At 50.7% G+C, this 24,462-nt stretch overlaps 1 protein-coding gene across 1 annotated transcript in view; it reads left to right on the top strand.

Annotated features, from left to right (window-relative positions):
• Positions 1 to 24,462, top strand: part of LOC119976449 (butyrophilin subfamily 3 member A1-like) — a 75,849-nt gene that overhangs the window by 43,438 nt on the left and 7,949 nt on the right. The window contains exon 9 of the mRNA XM_038816985.1: positions 18,505 to 18,531. Coding sequence (XP_038672913.1) covers positions 18,505 to 18,531 — 27 coding nt within the window. The remainder of the gene's footprint in view (positions 1 to 18,504; positions 18,532 to 24,462) is intronic.

Consider the following 24,462-nt stretch of genomic DNA (forward strand, 5'->3'; position numbering starts at 1 on the left):
ACTCAAATACCAGGGGTAGCGATCTTGATCAACAAACGAGTGGCATTCGAGGCAGGGAGAATCGTGTCAAACAAGGGGGGTAGGTACATAATGGTGAGTAGGAAGCTGGAGGGGCTGCGGGTGGTACTTGTGAACATATATGCTCCGAATTGGGACAATGTGGAATTTATGAGGCAGGTATTAAGTAAGATCCCAGACTTAGAGTCACATAACCTGATTATGGGGGGAGATTTTAACAGTCCGGAATTGATCCGGAATTGGACCGGTAAAAATCCAAGACAGGGAGGAGGCCGGCAAAGGAATTGAAGGGGTTTATGGAATATATGATGGGGGGAGTAGACCCATGGAGTTTGCACGGCCGAGGGTGAAGGAGTTTTCTTTTTTCTCACATGTCCACAAGGTATACTCTCGCATTGACTTTTTTGTTCTGAGCTAATACTGGGGGATGGTGGATACTGAGTACTCGGCAATCGCAGTGTCGGATCATGCCCCGCATTGGGTGGATCTACGGATTAGTTTGGAGAGAGGACAATGCCCGCTGTGGAGACTGGATGTGGGGTTGCTGGCAGATGAAGCGATCTGTGGGTGGGCTAACAAATCCATCCAGAACTACCTGGAAACAAATGATACGGGGAGGTCTGTGCAGCGATGGTTTGGGAAGCTTTGAAGACAGTGGTCAGAGGGGACTTAATCTCGATACAGGTCCACAGAGAAAAGGTAGAACAGGCTGAGAGGGATGGGTTAGTGGAGGAGATACTCCAGGTGGACAGGAGATACTCTGAGGCCACGGATGCAGGGTTACTGAGTGTGCAGCGGAGGTTACAGGCGGTGTTTGGGCTGTTGACTACAAGGAAAGCAGTGGAACAGTTGAAGAAGGCAAGGGGGCGATTTATCAGTACGGGGAAAAGGCAACCAGAATGTTAATGCACCAGCTCAGGAAAAGGGAGACGGCCAGGGAGATAGGGAGAGTAAAGAGTAGAGGTGGGATCATGATCCTGGACCCAGTGGGGGTGAATGAGGTGTTTAAGGACTTTTACAGTAAATTATATGAGTCGGAACCCCTGGCAGGGGTGGAGGGGATGAGGCAGTTTTTAGGTCAGTTGAGGTTCCCGAGGGTGGATGAGGATCTGGTGGAAGCGCTGGGAGCCCCAATTGAGATTGAGGAAATAATCAAGGGACTGGAGGGCATGCAGTTGGGCAAGGCCCTGGGGCCTGACAGCTACCTGGTGGAATTCTATAAGAAGTTTTCAGAGATATTGAGCCCATTGCTGGTAAGGACATTTAATGAAGCAAGAGAGAAGGGGGTCCTTTCCCCAACAATGTTGCAGGCCTCGATTTCATTGATCCTGAAATGGGAGAAGGATCCGGAGCAATGCGGGTCATATAGGCCAATTTCTCTACTGAATGTGGATGCCAAACTGCTGGCTAAGATACTGGCCACAAGAATAGAGGGTTGTGTCCCGGGAGAGATAGGGGAAGACCATTTGGGATTTGTAGGCCAATGCTCGAAGGATTTTAAATGTTATTATGATGCCCTCAGAAGGAGGGGAGGTGGAGGTGGTGGCAGCGATGGATGCGGAGAAGGCTTTTGATCGGGTGGAGTGGGATTACCTGTGGGAGGCACTAGGAAGGTTTGGGTTTGGTGAGGGCTTTATTGACTGAGAGCGGTTGCTCTATCAGGCACCAGTAGCGAGTGTGCGTACGATCCGGCTGAGATTGGAGTATTTTGAACTAGACCGAGGGACAAGGCAAGGATGCCCCCTCTCCCCATTACTATTTGCTCTAGCCATAGAGCCATTGGCCGTGGCATTAAGAGCTTCTAGGAACTGGAAGGGCTGGTTCGGGGGGTGGGGAGCAACACGGGGTCTTGCTTTACGCAGATAACCTGCTCTTGTATATTTCAGATCCGTTGGGAGCGGATGGGGGGAGAATCCTGGGGGAATTTGGCAATTTTTCAGGGTATAAATTGAACATGTGGAAAAGCGAGATGTTCGCGATCCAGGCAAGAGGACAGGAGAAGAGACTGGGAGAGCTGCTGCTTAGAATGGCAGGAAAGAGCTTTCGGTATCTGAGAATACACATGGCCTGGGAATGGGAGGCACTGGACAAATTAAACCTATCCCGGCTGGTAGAATAAAGGAAAGAGGACTTCAAGAGATGGGACATGCTCCCGCTATCACTGGCGGGGAGGGTAGAGACCATGAAAATGACGGTCCTCCACAGATTTCTGTTTGTCTTTCAGTGCCTCCCCATCTTCATCCCGAGGGTCTTTTTCAAGTGGGTGAATAAGGTTATTTCGGGGTTTGTGTGGGCGGGTAAAACCCCGTGAGTGAAGAAACTGTTGCTGGAGCGCAGTCGGGGGGAGGGTGGGTTGGCGCTGCCGAACGTCTGCAATCACTACTGGGCGGCTAATATAGCCATGATTGGGAGGTGGGGTGGGATGAGCAAGTTTTTCTGGGTAGAGGACAGGTGTGCGAGGTGCGTGGGAAGCCCAGCAAATCATGTTCACATGTTTTGGGCATGCCCAAAGCTCAGAGGGTTTTGGCAGGGGTTTGCAAAGGCAATGTCCACGGCACTAAAAACACGGGTGGTGCCGAGTCCGGAGGTGGCGATCTTTGGAGAAGAGCCAGTAGTTCAGGGGGTGAAAGAGGCCGATGTCTTGGCTCTTGTCCTCTGCCTCCCTGGTTGCCCGGAGACGGATCTTGCTAATGTGGAGGGACTCGAAGCCCCCGAGTGTAGAGATCTGGATTAGTGACATGGCTGGGTTTCTCAGTCTTGTGAAGATAAAGTTTGCCTTAAGAGGGTCAATGGTTGGGTTCACCTGGAGGTGGCAGCCGTTTGTCGACTTTCTTGGGAAATTAAAAATGTCAGCAGATGCAGTATTCCAAGGGGCGGGGCGGGGGGGGGGGGGGGGGGGGGAAGGGGGGGTGGGGAAAGAAAGAGGGCCGGATTGTTGGTTTATGGTTGGGGTGTGTGAAGATTGGTTGGGGTGTGTGAAGATTGGGATGGAGGTGGAAATGTTTATTATACTGTTATTGTTTTTATTATAAAAACTTTCAAATACCTCAACAAAAATGTTTTTAAAAAAAGTGAACGATGTTGCTGTGGATCGAACAGATTTCCTCCCCTTAGCTTAGCTTTTTATTGAAGTTAAATTCCCTCAGCTGCCATGGTGGGATTTGAACTTTTGTCTCTGGAGCATTAGCCAAGGTCTCTCGGTTACTCAGCCAGGACTGGAACATTACCACTTGTTACCACCTCCCTTAATGTGGAGGAACATCAGAGAAACACTGGGAAATCTGACAGAAACCTATTGAAGTGTGGTCGTGAGCGGGAAATGCTGGGTCTTTCCCGACAGCCGACCCGGCGAGGCAGTCACCTCAACCCCTCTGAGGAATTGACCCTGGAGATCACGAGGGTGACCGAGGACAGATCGGTCACCAATGTAGAGAAGGCCACCGCCGCTGAGGAGAATATCCATCGGCCCTAAACCAGAGGACCTGTCACAGGTGAGTTGTTCATGCGAGGTTGATGATCCTTACTCAAACTGACCACATGTCCATTCTCCCGCACGATCTCCATCGGATGGTTCAGTGTGCCCCTCTACTCCTATGAGAATACATCGGAGGAGAGCTCCGAGGATGCAATCATCAATGCCTCATGGTTGTCATCACCACCCTCCACCAGCGCAGAGAGACACAGCTCGGTGGGCAAAAGTAGTGGACAGGCTTCAGGGGCACAATCTAGTGAGCACCTCACAGTTACAGATGCACGTCAGGTGGAGGCAGGAATTTCTAGGGGAGAAAGCAGTCGGAGGTCCGTTGGATCCCAGGACCCAGCTGAGTCCCAGTCAGATGGTGAGCCTCTAGACCAGGCTATCCCAGAGCTGCTGCAGATGATAGGGTGCAGCTGTAAGATTCAGAGGGTGATGTCAGCGATACTCCAGCGGGTTAATAGCCGATTGGAGGAATCCCAAAGAATATGGGTTCAGGAGATTGCACCGGCAATATGTGGCACTGAGGCCAACACTGCTACAGTGATGATCACGGTGGTGTGGGCCAGGGTTAAGATGACAGCAAAGTATATTGTGGAGTTCACCTGACTTCTAACTGTTTATTGATTTTGGTTACGATGAGCACAAGAGCCTGCCTTTCAGGTGTTAATCAACAGAGTTCTTGGGCGCTTTTAATTTAAAAAAACAAGCTTCATTCTCAGTATTTAGGTAACATTTGTATAAGCACACAGCAAAAGCTTTTATCAACTACAAACATAAAGACCCCACACAGCTACAGTAATCTATGTGTAACCCTTACTGAATCCCCCCTTTTTTAAAATAAATTTAGATTACCCAATTATTTTTTCCAATTAAGGGGCAATTTAGCATGGCCAATCCACCTACTCTGCACATTTTTGGGTTGTGGGGGCGAAACCTACGCAGACACGGGGGAGAATGTGCAAACTCCACACAGACAGTGACCCAGAGCCGGGATCGAACCTGGGACCTCAGCGCCACGAGGCAGCTGTGCTAACCACTAGGCCACCGTGCTGCCCTCTGAATTCCCCCTTAACTGTTCCAATTCAATAACAAAATCCAAGTACAGAAAAACCTTTTCAAAGGTGTGGCCCAGCACACGGCATTCTTACTGGTGTAAGACTTGTTAGTGATACTCTGTTCCCCTTTTCAAAACAGCAGCTTTGAATTCCTTCCAGCAAGCAATTATCTGTTTTAAGACATTAAGCAGTTTGGAAACAGCTTTTAAAATGAAGATAGAGAGACACTTCTTTCAACCTGTGCAGTTCAAGATCAATCCAAACTCAAAGCCAAAGTAAAAACTCCCAGAGCCACATCCCAGCTCCACCCACATAATGACATCAATAAGCCATGTGATAAGACAAAACCATTTCTTAAAGGGACACTCCCATGACAGTGGAGAGCCTGGAGCATGATGTCAGCACCATGAATGGTGGCGTCCAAGGCATTGCTCAGTCAGTGGCAGCCATGGCTGAGCACCACAACAGCATATGAGTCGCTGGAGGACGTATTCTTGACGTAGGTGGACATTTCCGAGGTGCTGAGGAGCATATCCCAGTCTGAGGTGGGCATTGCCGAGGACAGATCGGTCACCAACGTAGAGAAGGCCACCGCCGCAGAGATGAATAGATCATGACCCGGTCAATTTGGGCCATATCCAGACGCAGGTGGACATTGGATGGCACTGCGGAGCATGTCCCAGTCTCAGGTGGACTTTGCCGAGACAGTGTAGAGTATGGCCCGCTCACAGAGGGGCATCGCTGAGAGTATCAACACCATGATGCAGACATTGGGGAGCTGCCAGGGATGGCAGAGCAGATGATGCAGGGGCATATGGAGCTTAATCCAACTGCCCATCCATCCCGAGGTGACCCCCAGGGCCCTACGGACACCGATTGGGAGGAGAATGTGCTGGAGGCGCACAATGTGGAATCTGTATGGATTGAGTTCAGAAACATCACGGTCCAAAAAACATCGGTAGGGGTGTCCACCAAACTGCAGTGTTAATGTTGGGAATAGCATTAGACAGGAAATGTTACATTGAACGACAAAGTACAATGAGCCTCTTACATGGTAGCTTACCGTGTAGCTAAAGAAAAAATGCCCCACACTGCAGCAGAGCGATTAATTCTCCTTGCAGCATTAGATATAGTTCGTACGGTCATAGATGAGAGGTTCGTTGAAAAAATGATAACACAGTGGCTCGCTGAATTTGTGATAATGCTGGATTTTCCGTCCGCACAAGATGAAGACGGCACAAAGGAACTTTCTGAATCCTGCACCCAATATGTGCATAGCCCTCACCTCCTGTGAACCTGATTGGAGTGAGACCGTGAGGACCAAGCATCTCTCATCTCTCGCATTAACGCTAAGAGAAAATGGTGGGTCACGAAGGTCGGCCGGCGTACGTCACAAAGGTCGGCTGGCATGCATCGCAAAGATTGGCTGCCATAGATCGCGAAGGTCGGCTGTCGTAGGGAGGGAAGGTCGGCTGTCGTAGGGAGGGAAGGTCGGCTGGCGTAGGGAGGGAAGGTCGGCTGGCGTGGGTCGCGAAGGTTGGCCGGATTGTGTTGCGATGGTTGGCTGGCGTGGGTCGCGAAGGTTGGCCGGATTGTGTTGCGATGGTTGGCCGGCGTGGGACGCGATGGTTGGCCCGCATGGGACGCGATGGTTGGCTGGTGTGGGTCGTGAAGGTCGGCCAGTTGGTAAAAATGGGTCCCGGAAAAGTTTTTTGAAAAACACTGCCCTGGGGGGGGGGTGATGTTCCATGGCCTCCTTGTGCCGGGCTGGCGGGGCTGGAAAACGGTTCTTCCGATGGGGTTTGGCTCGCTGATCCGGAGGTGGTCCAGATGCTTCTGCACTGTCTTCTCATGTTTTTGCCGTGTAAGATACCAGTCCAGTCTGTTTCACCACGGTCCCTGGAATCCACAGGGCACCTCTCTGAAGTTTCGAACGTATATCGCGTCCCCCGGTCCAAAACGTCGGTCCTGCCCCTGGAGGTCTTGTCTCTGTTGCACTTTCTCGCTGATATCGGAGAATGTTAGGCTAAGGTGGGCCCTGAGCCTCCGGCCCATCAGCAGTTCTGCAGGTGCCACTCTGGTTGTAATGTGTGGCGTGGTGCGGTAGCTAAACAGAAAACGCGCCAGCCTCGTCTCCACGGATCCTGTGGCCTATTTCCTCAAACATCCTTGAAAGTCTGCACTGCTCGTTCAGCCAGACCATTTGGGGAAGGTGGGCTGTCCGGATGTGTTCACCCAGTTTGTCTTCATGAAACGTGCAAACTCCTTGCTAGTACGCGGGGTACGGTTGTCCATGACTGATACCACTGGGATTCCAAGGATACTGAATGAGGAATGAGAGTCGTAGCTTTTTAACATTGGCCTTGGAATTAGTCAACGGCATTACCTGGATGTACAGCCATTTGGAATGGGTGTCCGCCATCAGCAAAAATATTGAGCCTTGAAAAGGTTTGGCAAAATCTGCATGTAGGTGCACTCAAGGCCAGCCCGGCCATTCCCATTGGTGGAGGGGCCAGGCTGGTGGGAGTTCTTATGTTCCGGGAACACGCAGGGCTGGGGTTCTCCGAGCCTCCGCGGCGAAATCGCGCTCGGCGATTGGGGTCTCAGACCCGCAGCATTGGGACGTGATTCTCCGCGGGCCGGTGAATCGCCGTGTGCGCTCAATCCATGAGGTGCCAGTCGGGAACGCCCCGTGGTGATTCTCCACGATCGACCGGGCAAATTCCTGCCGAGTTCCGCCGGCATGGTTCTAACCTTGCTCCACCCATCGGGAGCTCGGACTCGCGGCCGCGCTGCCGTCCTGGTGGGGGGATCAGACTCCGGGGAAGGGAGCCTCCACGGCGGACAGGCCCGCGATCGGGGGCTACCGATCACCGGCGTGCGCGATCCGGGGTGGGCCTATCTTCTTCCACGCTGGCCCGCGGTGTGGCTCCGCCATGTTGCGTGGAGGCTGGCGCGAATAAGGCTGCCGCGCGCATGCACAGACCCGCGGCCAGAAGTGCAGGACCCCGTATCGGCAGCAGGAGCTGTGTGGCACAGCCGGGGTCCTGCGGTCCCTCTTAAAACCGGAGAATCACTTCGGACTTTTTGGAAAAAGTCTGGAGCGATTCGCGCCCGTTTTCCGGCAGGCATGGGGACATAGCCCCATTTTCGGAGAATCCCGGCCAAAGTGCATTAATGGGCCATTTGCTTGATATCGCCATCCAAGCCTGGCCACCATATGTCGCTCCTGGCTAACATTTTCATCTTTGACACCCGTGGATGTTCATTGTGTAGATGTTGACGTATGGCCTATCTGCCCTGACTGGGATCATGCCAGCTCCCCTCAGGAGGATGCTGTCCTCCACACGGAGCTCTTGCTGCTTGGTCTCAATAACCCACACCTCCTTAGGCAGTTTCCCTTGCTGACCCCCAGTAAGACAACATGGCATAACTTCACCAAGACTGGGTCCTTCTGCGCCCAATCCTGAAGTTATGTGGCAGTGAACGGTAAGGTATCCATTTTTAAAAATAAATTTAGGGTAGCCAATTATTTTTTCCAATTAAGGGGCAATTTAGCGTGGCCAATCTACCTAACCTGCACGTCTTTGGGTTGTGGGGGTGAAACCCACGCAGACACGGGGAGAACGTGCAAACTCCACACGGACAGTGACCCAGGGCTGGGATTCAAACCCGGGTCCTCAGCGCCGTAGGCAGCAATGCTAACCACTGTGCCATCGTGCTGCCCTACGGTAAGGTATCCATAAAATTTAAGGTTGTTCCAACTTCGGCAAAACTTTGTGGGGGGAGGTGGGATGCACGTCTTCATCATGAGCCAGCTCACAGTGTGCGCGTTTGCGAACTGCGTGCCTGGGTGATACTCATACACATACTCGCACGCCACAAACAATAGGGCCCATCGCTGTATCCGGGCAGATGCTATTGGCGGAATCACTGTGTCCTCTTTAACCGGTCCAAGCAATGGCTTACAGTCCGTTATGATGGTGAACTGACACACATACACGTACTGGTGGAATTTCTTAATTGCAAAAAATGATGGGCAGCTCTACTTTCTCGATCTGAGCATAGTTGTGCTCCGCAGCGGCCAAAGTCCACGATGCAGATCCTGATCACAGCCGTCGCCGCTTCACCTTGGCAAAGGTGCTCTCCACGCCCACTCCAGATGTTTTTTCAATAGCGCATGCAGTGGTGCAAGGCCGGTCATCAAGTTGGGGATAAATTTCTTGTAACAATTCACAAGTCCCACGAATTACCACGATTTGGTCATGTTCTCAGGCGTGGGGGCTTCTTTGACCGCTTGCGCCTTCTGTTCTACTGGGTGCAGACCGTCTCGGTCGACACAATACCCGAAGTACGTGACCTCTTTCTTGATAAAAAATGCATTTTCCTCTCTTGAGGCGGCGCCTGTCTTGGAAAACTGCAGAGGACTTCCTCCAAGTAGTTCGGGTGTTTCTTTCCGTAGCTCCGGTGACCATGACATCATCCAAATAAACCGTCACTTGCCATCGTCCTTGGAGGATGTTCTCTATGTCTCTCTTGAAAATAGTGCAAGCCGATGGCAACCGTGTATATTCGTAGAGGCCACTGTGGGTATTAATGGTCCCAAATTTTATAGAAGCTGCTTTGCGCTCCAATTGGTGGTATGTGTGACTCGTGTTGAGTTTAGAAAGAGTGTCCTCCAGCCACCTTTGGGTAGAGGTCCGCTATTTGTGGCATCAGGTGTCTGTCCAAACGGGAAGCCGTGTTCACTGATAGCTTGTAATCCCCACACAGGCCGATGGGTTTATCTGGTTTCAGTACCAGGACCACAGGCACTGTCCAAACTGCAGATTGTAGCGGCCAGATGATTCCCAGGCTTTCCAAATGGCTGAGCTCATCCTTTACCTTTATCAGCAATGTATAGGGGACTGGGCAGGACCTCCAGTACTTCAGTTAGGCCTCAGGGTCCACATGAATGTTGGCCATGGCACGTTTGATCTTCCTGAGGCCCTCCTGGAAAACCTTCAGATACTTCCCCAGGACTTTCAGGTACTTTGTATAATTCCCCAGTGCCCATCCTGAAATTCCGTGGACTCTGTAGCCAATCACAGCCAAGCAGATTTAGGCCAGAGCCCCCTACTGTGATCAAGGGCAATCTGACGGACTGCAGTCCGTAGACAACTGGAGTACCCGCAATAGCTACTGGCTCCCGCGTACATTGCCAACCTCCCCGTGTACATTGCCAACCCTCCCCGTGTACATTGCCAACCTCCCCGTGTACATTGCCAACCCTCACAGTGAACATTGCCAACCCTCCCAGTGAACATTGCCAACCCTCCCCGTGTACATTGCCAACCTCCCCGTGTACATTGCCAACCCTCCCCGTGTACATTGCCAATCCTCCCCGTGTACATTGCCAACCCTCCCCGTGTACATTGCCAACCTCCCCGTGTACATTGCCAGCCCTCCCCGTGTACATTGCCAATCCTCCCCGTGTACATTGCCAACCTCCCTGTGTACATTGCCAACCCTCCCCGTGTACATTGCCAACCTCCCCGTGTACATTGCCAACCCTCCCCGTGTACATTGCCAATCCTCCCCGTGTACATTGCCAATCCTCCCCGTGTACATTGCCAACCCTCCCCGTGTACATTGCCAACCCTCCCCGTGTACATTGCCAACCCTCCCCGTGTACATTGCCAACCCTCCCCGTGTACATTGCCAACCTCCCCGTGTACATTACCAACCTCCCCGTGTACATTGCCAACCTCCCCGTGTACATTGCCAACCCTCCCCGTGTACATTGCCAACCCTCCCCGTGTACATTGCCAACCCTCCCCGTGTACATTGCCAACCTCCCCGTGTACACTGCCACCTCGTCTTGGTGTCCCTCATATTCAGATGCTGCACTCCCATCCTGATCTTTCGAACGTCTAGTGTTCCATCACTGAAAGTTCAGCTCCCGTGTCCAGTTCCATTAAAAGTGGGTGACCATTCACCTGGACAGTCATTTTGATGGGGGAAATCTACCATGTGATGCTGTAATTCAGCTGTATGCACGTGTCTTCATCAGGCTGCTCTTGGTGGAGGGTCCTGGCTCTAGGCGGCATCTCCCTCGACGAGGGTGACGTGTTTGTTGGCTGACTTGGCGTTGCTGGTCCCTGCAATTTCTCCGACGCAGGTGCCGCACCTCTGAGTCCTCCTCCAGTGGTTCCGGGGAGATTTCCCGCCTGGCTGCAGCGGCCCTTGGTTGACGTGCTCAGCCCCAACGATGTTCGGGTAAGGGCGGGGTCACAGAGGCTCTGCCCCTCGGGGGGACGGCTCATCTGAATGGGGGGGAGGGGGGCATCCTACACTGTGCATCTCTGACATTCCTGGACTCCCTTTTCCGTGCTCTCGAGTGAGAGGGAGATCTCGAGAGTGCGAGGGAGATCTCGAGAGTGAAAGCGAGATAGATCTCGAGAGTGCGAGGGAGATCTCGAGAGTGAAAGCGAGATAGATCTCGATGGTCCTTTTTGGGTCCAATGTCGGTTTGGAGAGCAATTTCCGCTGGGACACCATATTGTTAATTCCGCACTCCAGGCGATCTTGTGGCATTGTCCAGTAAGGATTGTCCGTAATCGCAGTGCTCTGGTAGTTTACGTTAATGTGCCAGAAACTCAGTAACAGATTCCCACCGAGTTCTCTCAGCTGTACTGAATCAGAGTCTTTGGACAATGACCGACAGCTTGGGGTCATAGTGATTCATTACAAGCGCCATCAATTCATCAAACATCTTGAGTCTGGGGCCGCAGGGTAGGTTAGGCTCTTTATGACACTGAAAGTGGGCACCCCACAGGCAGTCAAAAAATCACCTTCTAGCAGCTTCCCCCAATAATAGCGTCACCCTCAAAAAATAGCCCATCTGCTCCGAGTGCTGAGCACAGTCTTCCACACTCGTGTCAAACGCTTCGAGTCTACCAGAGCGGCTTTTTTGAAACTGTGTTAACCCTACTCTGCTGTGTTGAGATGCAGCCGTTGTGTGAGTGTGCAGCAGCGCTGTCTGTAGTTCCGTTTTATCCTCATCGTCAGTATTGTAGTCAATGAGATGCCCCGAAAAGGTAAGTCAAAAGTAGTTTATTTCCTACTCACAGTTATGAAATACAGCAACTGATCAACACTGCAAGTCCCAGCCAGCACCATCCTGAGAGGCTGACACTCCTCAAGCCAACTTCTATTTCGGGGAATTAATGAGCCCGGTGGAGGGTCTCAGTCCTTCAGCAGAACAGCTCATATCCCACAATCGGGACATCCCCATGGGTCTCGTGGGGTTATAACAATTCACTGCTCCCAATGCGATCTCCTCTACATTGGAGTGTCAAAAAGCAGACTGGGTCACCACTTCGCGGAATGCTTTTGGTCAGTCCGTGAACATGACCCCAACCTTCCTGTTGCTACCATTTTAACTCAGCACCTTGCTCTCGTGCCCACACGTCCGTCCTTGGCCTGCTGCAATGAAGCTCGGTTCAATCTGGTGGAGCAGAATCTCATCTTCCAGTTAGACATGTTGCGGCCCTCGGGACTCAACATTGAGTTTGGCAGCTTCAGATTGTGACCTTTCTCCTCCAACTTAAACCCCTTTTAAAAATATCTCATTGGTGTATTGCCTCAGTGGCAATCCCCCCTCCTCCCACTCCTACACCAGGCCATCTATCTTTTGTTCTTAAAGTTGCTACTCTTCATTGCAATCTCCTAAAGCTCAAACACTTTCCCTCCACATTCTCCCTCCTTTCAGTTTTGTTGAAGAGTCAAGGGACTCGAAACGTTGACCCTGCTTCTCCCCTGACAGATGCTGCTGAGTTTCCCAGCATCCTCTGTTCTTGCTTCAGATTCCAGCATTTGCAATGGCTGCCGTGAAGCGGAGAATGTTGCCCACTCAGACATTTCTTCTCTCTGAGAGTCGTTGATCTTCCCGATTCTCTTCCACAGAGACAGCTGACGTTGGGTCATTGAATATATTCAAGTCTGTGTTGTACAGATTTACAATCAACAGGAGCGTTAAGGGTTTTGAGGTGGGGGACCGATGAGGACAGGCAGGAAAGTGGAGTTAAGGCCATAATTAAATCAAGATTTTACGTACGTCAGCACGGTGGTGCAGTGGTTATTATTGCTGCCTCACGGCGCCGAGGTTCGATCCCGGCTCTGGGTCACTGTCCGTGTGGAGTTTGCACATTCTCCCCGTATTTGCGTGGGTTTCGCTCCACAAGCCAAAGATGTGCAGGGTAGGTGGACTGGCCACGCTAAATTGCCCCTTAATTGGAAAAAATTAATTGGGTACTCTAAATTTATTTTAAAAAAAGATTTTAAAGCAGGTAAATGATCCAAATGACCAACTCCTGCTCTTATTTCTAAACCTGGAGCTCCAGGTTTAGACAGCCAGGGTGGAATTCTAACTGTGATGTGCAATTCCCTTTGGCAGATCCGGAAGCGTGCACCATTCCTCTCTCCCTATCCCAGTTCCTGTGAATTCTAATTAAAAATGAAAATTCCGGCGGCATACATGGGAGACACGTGCTATTCCGCAGTGCGATAGGTTTTCACTGGGGAAAGCCACTGTCAGCTGACAATGTGCAGCTACGGGTGGGTTAATGAATAAGCTCTTGGTCTATCCGGGAGACTGCATTGCTGCCAGAACACCAGTACTGCACAGTCCCAGATTGTTCAGGAATCCATTGGAAGAATCCATCAGAACCCTCAGTCCCTTCTCAAACCTCTTTCCCCTTCATTCCCCCCCAGCCCCTTACTACTGGTTCAGTGACACAAACCCCTCCACCTCAGTGTCCTCCCCCCTCCACATTGTCTCTCTTCTTCATGTCGCAACAGACCAGCCCCACAGTTCAGCGATGCCTCCCTGCAGCTTCTCCTCCAGTCCGTCAAGGAAAGGTGGAAGATGCCCTTTCCTCCAGATGCCCCTCCCGCCTGACCAAGGCAGTCTGGAGGGAGGCTGCAGAGGAAGTGAGCGACTATGTCATCCATCCAATAACCTGGGTCCAGTACAGGAAAGGGTCAGCGCCCTCCTTTGTTGCTCCAGGGTAAGTGTCAGTGTTGTATATTTACAAGGATTCTCTCGTAGGGTCATCAATTATCTGTCTGTGTAAATGGGCAGCTTTGTCAGAAGAGTGAATGTGTGATCAGCCTTAGTGCCAGATGGCAATCGAGGCCAAAGTGGGACCATGCGACTGACTGCCCAGTATGTGCATGAAGACAAGGGGATTAGGTGTGACTTGACCTGTCACAAACTCTACATCATCAAGCAGGATAAGCAGACCCATAATATGAAGGAGAGGAAATGGGCAGGGGGTGGAGTGGCTGACTCTGGCTTCTCTCAGCAGCTAAGAGGACGAGATGGTCGTGTTTAGATTCAGGAGCACAATCTGGTGAACACACCACAGGCATGTGGCTGAGAGAGGGTGCGGAGGCCGGGTCCCCTGAGGACAGGAGGATGGCTGGGGATCACACCCCTGTTGAGCCCAACGCTGATGGGCCTCTGGTCCTGGCTACAAGAAGCCAGTTGGACATACATAGAACATGATGTACCATCAGTTGGATGTGAGGCACGATGAAGGTCCAAACTTAGGCTTTAATCAGCTAGTTGTTAGCCCGGTGGTCGACTACAGAGAAAGATCGACCACCGGGAACTCTGGGTACTTATACCCCACCTCGGAGGCGGGGTCTACTTGCCTCTCGACCAATTGGTGAGCAGTCACATGACTAGTCCCACCCAATCAGACGAGAGGCACATGACCAGCCCTGAGCCAATGGGAAACCAATGCTCTGCACCAATGGCAGTGCTCCGATTCATGCCACCACAGAACATAGAACATTACAGCGCAGTACAGGCCCTTCGGCCCTCGATGTTGCGCCGACCTGTGAAACCCCTCTAAAGCCCATCTACACTGTCGTCCATATTATCTGTCTGTGTTAGAGCAGGGGTTAGGAGGGGAAAATATGGCGGCGATGCCGGAGATTGTTGCAGCTTTGCATGGGGTATGGCGGAGTCTATGAATGTCATATCCCAGGCATTAGAGCGGAAAATTAGTGGCATCTTCTCATCTTCCCCAAAGTTGACCCCATTATCTCCCTGGCAAACAAGCACAGACTCTGTGTGATTCTTCTCCACATGTTGAAGGAATGAAAGTCTTTGTGATTCACAAATGCTGCTGGCGGGTTACAGGAACTCCAAAGTCGACATGATGACCCCGAGGGGAATGAACGATGGTGCCGAACGCCATTGAACTCACTAATTGGCTGTCATCATCGACGGGGAAGTGGCTGAAGATATAGATGCTATTGGTCGCCTCCTTTATGTACCTGAGTTGTGACAACCTTGGAAATGCCACATGCCACTCGTTGTGCCCCAGAAACCACCGCTGGTGAAGAAAGTGATCACCGCAGTTACCTTGACAGCCAATGACATGTGGTTCCACCAAATCCACATGACAACAGGTCTTGATGAAGAATCCCCAGTATCTCGGTGATGATTTCTTGGGACATCTCAGTTGTCTCTGGTATTGCTCTCGGAGATCTGAAGGTAGTTAGTTCTTATCCTAAGGACCTGGTAACACAATAATTCCCGTCCTTAACGATGCTTGCCCTGGATATCTGGACAGTTTCCCCATCTGGTCCTGCCTATTGTTGGCAGTGTGGCCTTAGTTGGTGGCCAGAGCTCTCTTAGAACCATAGAATCCCTATACTGCAGAAAGAGGCCATTCAGCCCATCGAGTCTGCACCGACCCTACAAAAGTACAGTACACTCACCCCCCCTATCCCTGTAAACCCACCGAATCTTTGGACATCAGTAGGCAATTTAGCATGGCCAATCCACCTCACCAGCACATCTTTGTACCCCCTTTGTGTCCTATCCTCCTCCTCCTGAGGTTGCAGGAATACTGGGGCATTGAGACTCATGGGTATTACAGAAATTACTGTATTAACAGTCAGACATAGAGATGAGAACATGCTTGTCCATGGTTTTTATCCATTGAACTAATGAGCAGTGAATTATTTCATTCTCACATTGTCCACCCACCCAACACAGATCCTCCTCCACTTCAATCTGCATACCTTAATGTGAAGCCTTACAAAATGTGAGCATGGAACTTCGAGCATCATCCTTGCACCTACAACCCTCTTCCTGTCACCTTCACGCTTTTCCCCATCACCCTTCACCCACCCAACATTACCATCTTTCCTCTGTGTCCCTTGAGCCTCCCCCTCACCCATGGCCCTGTCACCTCGGACCTGCACATGCTTTCTCTGCTTCCTGGCCTACATCTAATGGTAATAATCATCTTTATTAGTGTCACAAGTAGGCTTCCATTAATACTGCAATTAAGTTACTGTGAAAATCCCCTCGTCGCCACATGCTGTTACCTGTGACACAGAGGGAGAATTCAGAATTCCAATTCACCTATCAGCACGTCTTTCGGGACTTATGGGAGGAAACTGGAGCACCCGGAGGAAACCCACACAGACACGGGGAGAACATGTAGACTCTGCACAGACAGTGACCCAAGCTGGGAATCAAACCCGGGTCCCTGGCACTGTGAAGCAACAGTGCTAACCATTGTGCTGCTGTGCTGCCCTGCAATGCCGCCTGACTGTAATACATCTGAAAAGATGCCCACTCCAACCCTCAAATATCTTGTCATCACCCTTAATGTTTTTGTCTGCCCTCCAAGATCTTTGAACACTCGACCGTGACATTGAACCTGTGCCGAATTAAACTCGACTTCTCCCTGTGACTGTGTCTGTTTATTCCTCTACCCCACATCCTGAATTCAACCCACAGAATCAGAATGTTGACTGCAACAACCTGCCTTCTGGACCCCTCCGTCATCTCACCTTCCCTGTGTTACCATCCCATCCTCCCCCGAGTACCAAATCGTCTCACCTTCCCTGTGTTACTATCCCATCCTCCCCTGAGCACCAAATCATCTCACCTTCCCTGTGTTACCATCCCATCCTCCCCTGAGTACCAAATCATCTCACCTTCCCTGTGTTACCATCCCATCCTCCCGAGTACCAAATCATCTCACCTTTCCTGTGTTACCATCCCGTCCTCCCCTGAGCACCAAATCATCTCACCTTCCCTGTGTTACCACCACATCCTCCCCCGAGTACCAAATCATCTCACCTCCCCTGTGTTACCATCCCATCCTCCCCCGAGTACCAAATCATCTCACCTTCCCTGTGTTACCACCACATCCTCTCCCGAGTACCAAATCATCTCACCTCCCCTGTGTTACCATCCCATCCTCCCCCGAGTACCAAATCATCTCACCTTCCCTGTGTTACCATCCCATCCTCCCCTGAGTACCAAATCATCTCACCTCCCCTGTGTTACCATCCCATCCTCCCCCGAGTACCAAATCATCTCACCTTCCCTGTGTTACCATCCCATCCTCCCCTGAGTACCAAATCATCTCACTTTCCCTGTGTTACCACCACATCCTCCCAAGAGTACCAAATCATCTCACCTTCCCTGTGTTACCATCTTCTCCTGAGTACCAGTGTGGCACAGCGGCACAGTGGTTAGCACTGCTGCCTCACAGCACCAGGGACCTGAGTTCAATTCTATGACTGTCTGTGTGGAGTTTACACTTTCTCCCTTGACTGTGTGGGTTTCCTCTTGGTGCTCTGGTTCCCTCCCACAGTACAAAGATGTGTAGGTAAGTTGGGGTTCTGGTTACGGGGATAGGGTGGGGGAGTGGGCCTAGGTAGGGTACTGTTTCAGAATGCCAGTGCAGACTCAATGGGCTAAATGGCTTCCTCCTGCACTGCAGAAATTCTATATTCTATATACCAGCACACCCAGGACACCAGGCCCTTCACTCCTACACATCTCCCTGCACCCAAACCTCACTCTCTATCCTCCGTGACATTGCTCTTCCACACTGTCCTGCACCCAAGACCCAATGTTTTAATCCTCACCACCTCAACTGCCCCACCCAACCCGATCCCTAACTTTCCTGTCCCGAGTCTCATTACAGGCTACTATTCTCCTGCTCCCCTCCCTTGTATATAGAGTTCCACAAGGAAAATCATTGACTTTAGACACAGCTGCACAGTGCTGACTGGTGTATGTTAAGTAATGGGTTAAGAGACATTGCAATTAGTTATCTCATTTATGTTAAGTGTTCAATGATTGACACTGATATGTAAAGGGGCTTCAGGTGACCTCTGGAGCTGGTGATGTGTAGAGTTTTGGGCACAGTCAGTTGCAACAAATAAAAGTGTGTTGGTGAAAAAGGAGCAGAACTTTTGCCTCTTCATACCACAGCATTTAATACATCTAACAATTGATAGCACGTACACCTCAGGGACTACAGCGGTTGAAGAAATGGTGATCAATAAATGTTGACCGAGCCAACGATGCTCAAATCCTGTGAAAGAATTTGTAAAATGCTTGATTTGTGCCTGAAGTGTTTCCACCTTGAAGACCTGGAATTGCTCATTTACTGCCTCCAGTTGGGAATTTGAAATTGTTATTGTCGGTGTCTTGGGGAGCAGGATGGTCACAGGGGGAAGTGGAGTGTGAAGGGGGATGTGAATGTAAAATCACACCATCACTTGTAAATTCTGTCACGTCTTAAACTTGAGTCTTATCATTTTAAAATGTGATCACTGTTCATATTGTCACACTTTCATTCTCAATCTGTTTCAGAGTTGAAATGAAAATGAAATGAAAATCGCTTATTGTCACGAGTAGGCTTCAAATGAAGTTACTGTGAAAAGCCCCTAGTCGCCACATTCCGGCGCCTGTTCGGGAAGGCTGTTACGGGAATCAAACCGTGTTGCTGGCCTGCCTTCAAAGCCAGCGATTTAGCCCTGTGCTAAACAGCCTGTTTATTTTTATATTCAGATATGAAGCATATTGAGTTGTGTTCTGGTTGCAGATCCATACTAACACATTCCTGTGTTCTTGACTTCCAGAACTCCAGCTGTTTTGTACTTTGGAAGGTAAGCTGTTTAAGAACCATTTCAGAACTCGGATTTACAGTGACTGAATAATGGATTGTGGAATGTTGTATCACAAAACCGTCAACTTTTCATTAATTTTTCTCCACATCAGTCCCCTTGTGACCTTTCACCTTTGAGCCTGGGTAGTCAGTGGATTAGATATTATCCTTTTCTGGTGTAATTGGTTAGATTTTGTCCTTTCTCAATTAAGAGTTTTCCAGCATTATATAATTATTCTTTGCTGCCTGTTCTTGAAAATTACTCTTCCCTTGAGGATTAGTACTTGGAACTATGATGTTGCCATTACAGAGACCTGGTTGAGGGAAGGACAGGATTGGCAGCTAAATATTCCAGGATTTTGATGTTTCAGGCGGGATAAAGGAGGATGTAAAAGGGGTGGAGGAGTTGCGCTACTGGTTAGGGAGAATATCACAGCTGTACTGTGGGAGGACACCTCAGAGGGCAGCGAGGCGATATGGGTAGAGATCAGGAATAAGAAGGGTGCAGGCACAATGTTGGGGGTTTACTACAGGCCTCCCAACAGCCAGCGGGAGATAGAGGAACACATAGGTAGACAGATTTTGGAAAGGAGTAAAAGCAACAGAGAGGCAGAGACAGCACTGTTTTGTGAAGGGGAGGGCGTGTCTCAGTAACTTGATAGAGTTTTTCGAGGAGGTCACAAAGATGATTGATGCAGGTGGGGCAGTGGATGTTGTCGATATGGACTTCAGTAAGGCCTTTGACAAGGTCTCTCATGGCAGACTGGTACAAAAGATGAAGTCACACGGGATCAGAGATGAGCTGGCAAGTTGGATACAGAACTGGCTAGGTCATATAAGGCAAAGAGTAGCAATGGAAGGGTGCTTTTCTGATTGGAGGCTGTGACTAGTGGTGTTCAGCAGGGATCAGTGCTGGGACCTTTGCTGTTCGTAGTATATAGAAATGATTTGGAGGAAAATGTAACTGGTCTGATTAGTAAATTTGCAGACGACACAAAGGTTGGTGGAATTGCGGATAGCGATGAGGACTGTCAGAGGATACAGCAGGATTTAGATCGTTTGGAGACTTGGGCGGCGAGATGGCAGATGGAGTTTAATCCGGACAAATGTGAGGTAGTGCATTTGGAAGGTCTAATACAGGTAGGTAATATATAGTGAATGGTAGAACCCTCAAGAGTATTGACAGTCAGAGAGATCTTGGTGTACAGGTCCACAGGTCACTGAAAGGGGCAACACAGGTGGAGAAGATAGTCAAGAAGGCATACGGCATGCTTGCCTTCATTGGCCGGGGCATTGAGTATAAGAATTGGCAAGTCATGTTGCAGCTGTATAAAACCTTAGGCCACACTTGGAGTATAGTGTTCAATTCTGGTCACCACACTACCAGAAGGATGTGGAGGCTTTAGAGAGGGTATCTTGAAACCCATCGGACAAGGAATCCCCAGCTTCTGTCACAATATGACAGACTTCTTACAGAAACTCAGCACCCATGGACCAGTTGGACCAGGAACATTCCTCATCACAATGGACGTTTCAGCACTCTACACCAGCATCCCCCATGACAACGGCATTGCTGCAACAGCCTCAGTACTCAACACCAACAACTGCAAATCTCCAGATGCAATTCTGTAACTCATCCTCTTCATCCTGGATCACAACGTCTTCATCTTCCACAAGAAGTTCTTCATCCAGACACACCAAACAGCCATGGGGACGAAATTTGCACCTCAATATGCCAACATCTTCATGCACAAGTTCGAACACGACCTCTTCACCGCACAGGACCTTCAACCGACGTTATACACCAGATACATCAATGATGTTTTTTTCCTTTGGACCCATGGCGAAGAATCACAGAAACGACTACATGATGACATCTATAAGCTCCATCCCACCATCAGACTCACCATGGACTACTCTCCAGAATCGGTTGCGTTCTTGGACACACTCATCTCCATCAAGGACGGTCACGTCAGCATTTCACTTGACCGCAAGCCCATGGATAACCTCATGATGCTCCACTTCTCCAGCTTCCACCCTAAACACATTAAAGAAGCCATCCCCTATGGACAAGCCCTCCGTATACACAGGATCTGCTCAGACGAGGAGGAATGTAACAGACATCTGCAGATGCTGAAAGACACCCAAGTAAGAACGGGGTATGGCGCTCGACTCATCGATCGACAGTTCCAACGCGCAACAGCAAAAAAAATCGCACCGACCTCCTAAGACAAACAGGGGACACAACAGACAGAGTACCCTTCGTCGTCCAGTACTTCCCTGAGCTGAGAAACTAAGACATCTTCTTCGCAGCCTTCAAACCGTCACCGATGAAGACGAACATATTGCCAAGACCATTCCCGTACCCCCACTTCTTGCCTTCAAACAACCGCGCAACCTCAAACAAACCATTGTTTGCAGAAACTACCCAGCCTTCAGGAGAACAGCGACCACGACACCACACAACCCAGCCATGGCAACCTTTGCAAGACGTGCCAGATCATCAACATGGGTACCACAATTACACGTGAGAACACCACCCACCAGGTATGCGGTACATACTCGTGCGACTCGGCTAACGTTTTGTACCTCATACGCTGCAGGAAAGGATGTCCCGAAGCGTGGTACATTGGTGAGACTATGCAGATGCTGCGACAACAGATGAATGGACATCACGAGACAACAACCAGTCAGGAATGTTCCTTTCCAGTCGGGGAACACTTCAGCCGTCAGGGGCATTCAGCCTCTGATCTTCAGGTAAGGGTTCTCCAAGGCGGCCTTCAGGATCTGCGACAACGCAGAATCGCAGAGCAGAAACTGATAGCCAAGTTCAACACGCCTGAGTACGGCCTCAACTGGGACCTTGGATTCATGTTGCATTACATTCACCCCCACCATCTGGCCTGGGCTTGCAAAATCCTACCAACTGTCCTGGCTTGAGACAATTCACACCTCTTTAACCTGGGGTTACCCCTCTCTCTGGATCTGTAAAGACTTAATTAGTTGAAATGGTCGCATTCAAAGTATCGTCTTGCATCTTTGACTTTGTCCATATATATGTTTCTGGAAACTACCTCTTCATTCACCTGAGGAAGGAGCAGTGCTCCGAAAGCTAGTGATTTGAAACAAAGCTGTTGGACTTTAAGCTGGTGCTGTAAGACCTCTTACTGTGCTCACCCCAGCCAAACGCCGGCATCTCCACATCACACTGAAGCAGGACAGAGGGGTGGGGAGGCACCTCTCCCCCTCTGCAGACCGGCAGCAGCCGTGCCTCCCTCCAGGCTTCAGAAGCAGAAAAAGCAGCAAATAAAACAAAACAAAACCCCAGGTCTGCAAACAGTTTTGCAGCCAAACGGCAGGAGAGCAGAGAGACACACACAACCTGCAGCCACTTGGAGCTCTTGGGGAATGTGAGCTTCCCTGATGAGGGGCGGGGCGGGGGGGGGGGGGGGGGGGGGGGGGGGGGGGGGGGGGCGGGGCGGGAATCATTAACTTTTGCTTTCGTATAAATAGAGCCGGCTGGTTAGGTACCGGCTAGAGAGGAGACCAGCAGTGAAATACTGGTGCTGTATGAATACTTGTGTAAATAACGTTAAGTATTGTTTGACTCAAGAACTCATGTTGGACTCTTTCACCTCATCTCTGTCTTAAATTGATGACCCCTTATTTTGAAATGGTGACCCCCTCGCTCCAGATTCTCCTACAAGAGGAAACATCCTCTCCCCAACCCTGTCAGTCCCCCTCAGGATATTACAGGTTTTGATCAACCACATGCTTTGCTGGGTGATGTCATGTTCCCTCTTGGCTGTGTAACAGAGAGGCAGAGGTGTTCCCCCATCTTGTCTGTGTGAGTGAAAGGTGATGGTGTGGTATGGAGGGACTGATGTGTTCACTCCTGGACAAAGGTCAAATATCTGAGAATTCCCAGTCTGTTGCCAGCGCTTTCATGAATCTCTGATGCTCCTGTCCGGCAAATGTATTTGTGACTTTCCAAGTGTACATCTACTAAACAACCAATAAGTATGAGCACCTTGTCATCTCGAGGTGATGGAACTCTGCCCCTCTCACCCAAATTTGTTTCCTTCTGCTCGCACCTAAAGCTGTGAGTGTCTCACTCTGCAGTTGTCTACATCAGTGTTTATCAAACCTTTTTGCCAGGACCAATTTTTATCAACCAGCTAACCTTTGGGACCCACGCCGGCCGACCATCGCGACTCACGCTGACCGACCTTTGCGACCATCGGCGACCGACCTTTGCGACCATCGCCGACCGACTTTTGCAACCCACACCGACTGACCTTTCTGACCCACGTCGACTGACCTTTGTGACCCACGCTGACTGACCTTTGCGACCCTAGCCGACCGACCTGTGCGACCCACGCCGACTGACCTTTGTGACCACGCCGACCGACCTTTGTGACCCACGCCGACTGACCTTTGCGACCCTAGCCGACCGACCTTTGCGACCCACGCCGACCGACCGACCTTTGTGACCCACGCCGACTGACCTTTGCGACCCTAGCCGACCGACCTTTGTGACCCACGACAGCCGACGTTTGCGACCCACGCCAGCCGATCTTTGCGATCCACGCCGCCCAAACTTCAAAACCCACCATTTTTGCTTAATAATAATTAATAATCCCAGACAAGAAAACATCTTTTTCCTGCTTTGTTCCTGATTTCAGCTTCTTAATGGTTTGTTCACCAGAGGGCCTGGAGCTCACAGCAGCACTGCTGGTATCTACAAAATGGAGGAATCTCTCTCGTGCCCAGACCATGTGATGTCAGTGTACGGGACATGTGACTTGCTCCCTGCCGCCGCTTCTGGAGGAGGCGGTCTGCCTCACTGGGTTCCGGGCCTGCGCACTACTGAGGGGGACGCGCATGCGCGGGACGGCCGGCATTCTGAAAGATGCTCGTGGCCGGCATTTTTAAAAGCCGGTCGCCGCCATTGAGCACTTCTTCCCACAATTGGGAATGCCGTGACCGATGGCCCTGCGACCCTCCCGACAGCCGCCTGCGACCCACCCATGGGTCACGAGTTTGAAAATGACGTGTCTATATTGTGGGAACAAGGCTGATCACAATGTAGGGATGGAGCACTGTGCAGTTCAGTGACAATACCACCGTACCATTGCCTCCTCCAACTCGTCATCGGACAAACCCTCCCTACTTTGCAGCACCAGGTTGTCCAGCATGCAGCAAGTCACAATGATCCGTGAGACCCTCGAGAGATTGTACTAGATTGGTCTGCCAAATCTGTCCAGGAGTGGGAACAGCATCTTTAGGCTGCCGATGGCGTGTCAGGGTAGCAGCATCAGCCTCTTGTACCCTGTCTCCACAAACGTCTGAGGGAGCTGCACAGGCGTCATCAGCCACGTCCTTTGCGGGTCCCCTTTGTCACGGAGAAACCAGTCCTGGATCCTGTACGGTCCCTCGAAGATGTCCCGGATCTCTGACCTACTCACGATGTCTGCGTCCTGGACGCTTGCTGAATATCTACCGCAAACCTGCCGGAATTGTTTGTTGGTGCTGAGCTCTCGCTGCCAGACCAGCTTGGAACCTTCCTGTGTGAGAATGAAAACCCATGGGAGCATGGTCATCGAGGAAGTTAATGTTAAGCTCACTCCTCCCTCCAACACTTTTCAATCCTCCCCCTGTACCCTTTGATCCCATTGTCTTTGGAATGGATCTCTGTCAGCCCCTGAACATTCAGAGGTAAAAGTGCCGATGCCCGGTATACACCTCCCCTACCCAGAGGCTAATTGCACAGTTAAACATGTACAACCCACACACATCCTTGGACACTCCCCTCTTCCCCAGCCTTGCAGGCTTTCCCCTCTTCCAGCCCTCGCCCTGAAGCCTGTTCCTTGTTTGAGGCCAGTCCCCTCCCCTCTTCTCCAGTCCAGCCCTCGCCCTGAAGCCTCTTCCT

This window comes from Scyliorhinus canicula, chromosome 13 (assembly GCF_902713615.1).
Source record: "Scyliorhinus canicula chromosome 13, sScyCan1.1, whole genome shotgun sequence".
Lineage (NCBI taxonomy): Eukaryota > Metazoa > Chordata > Chondrichthyes > Carcharhiniformes > Scyliorhinidae > Scyliorhinus > Scyliorhinus canicula.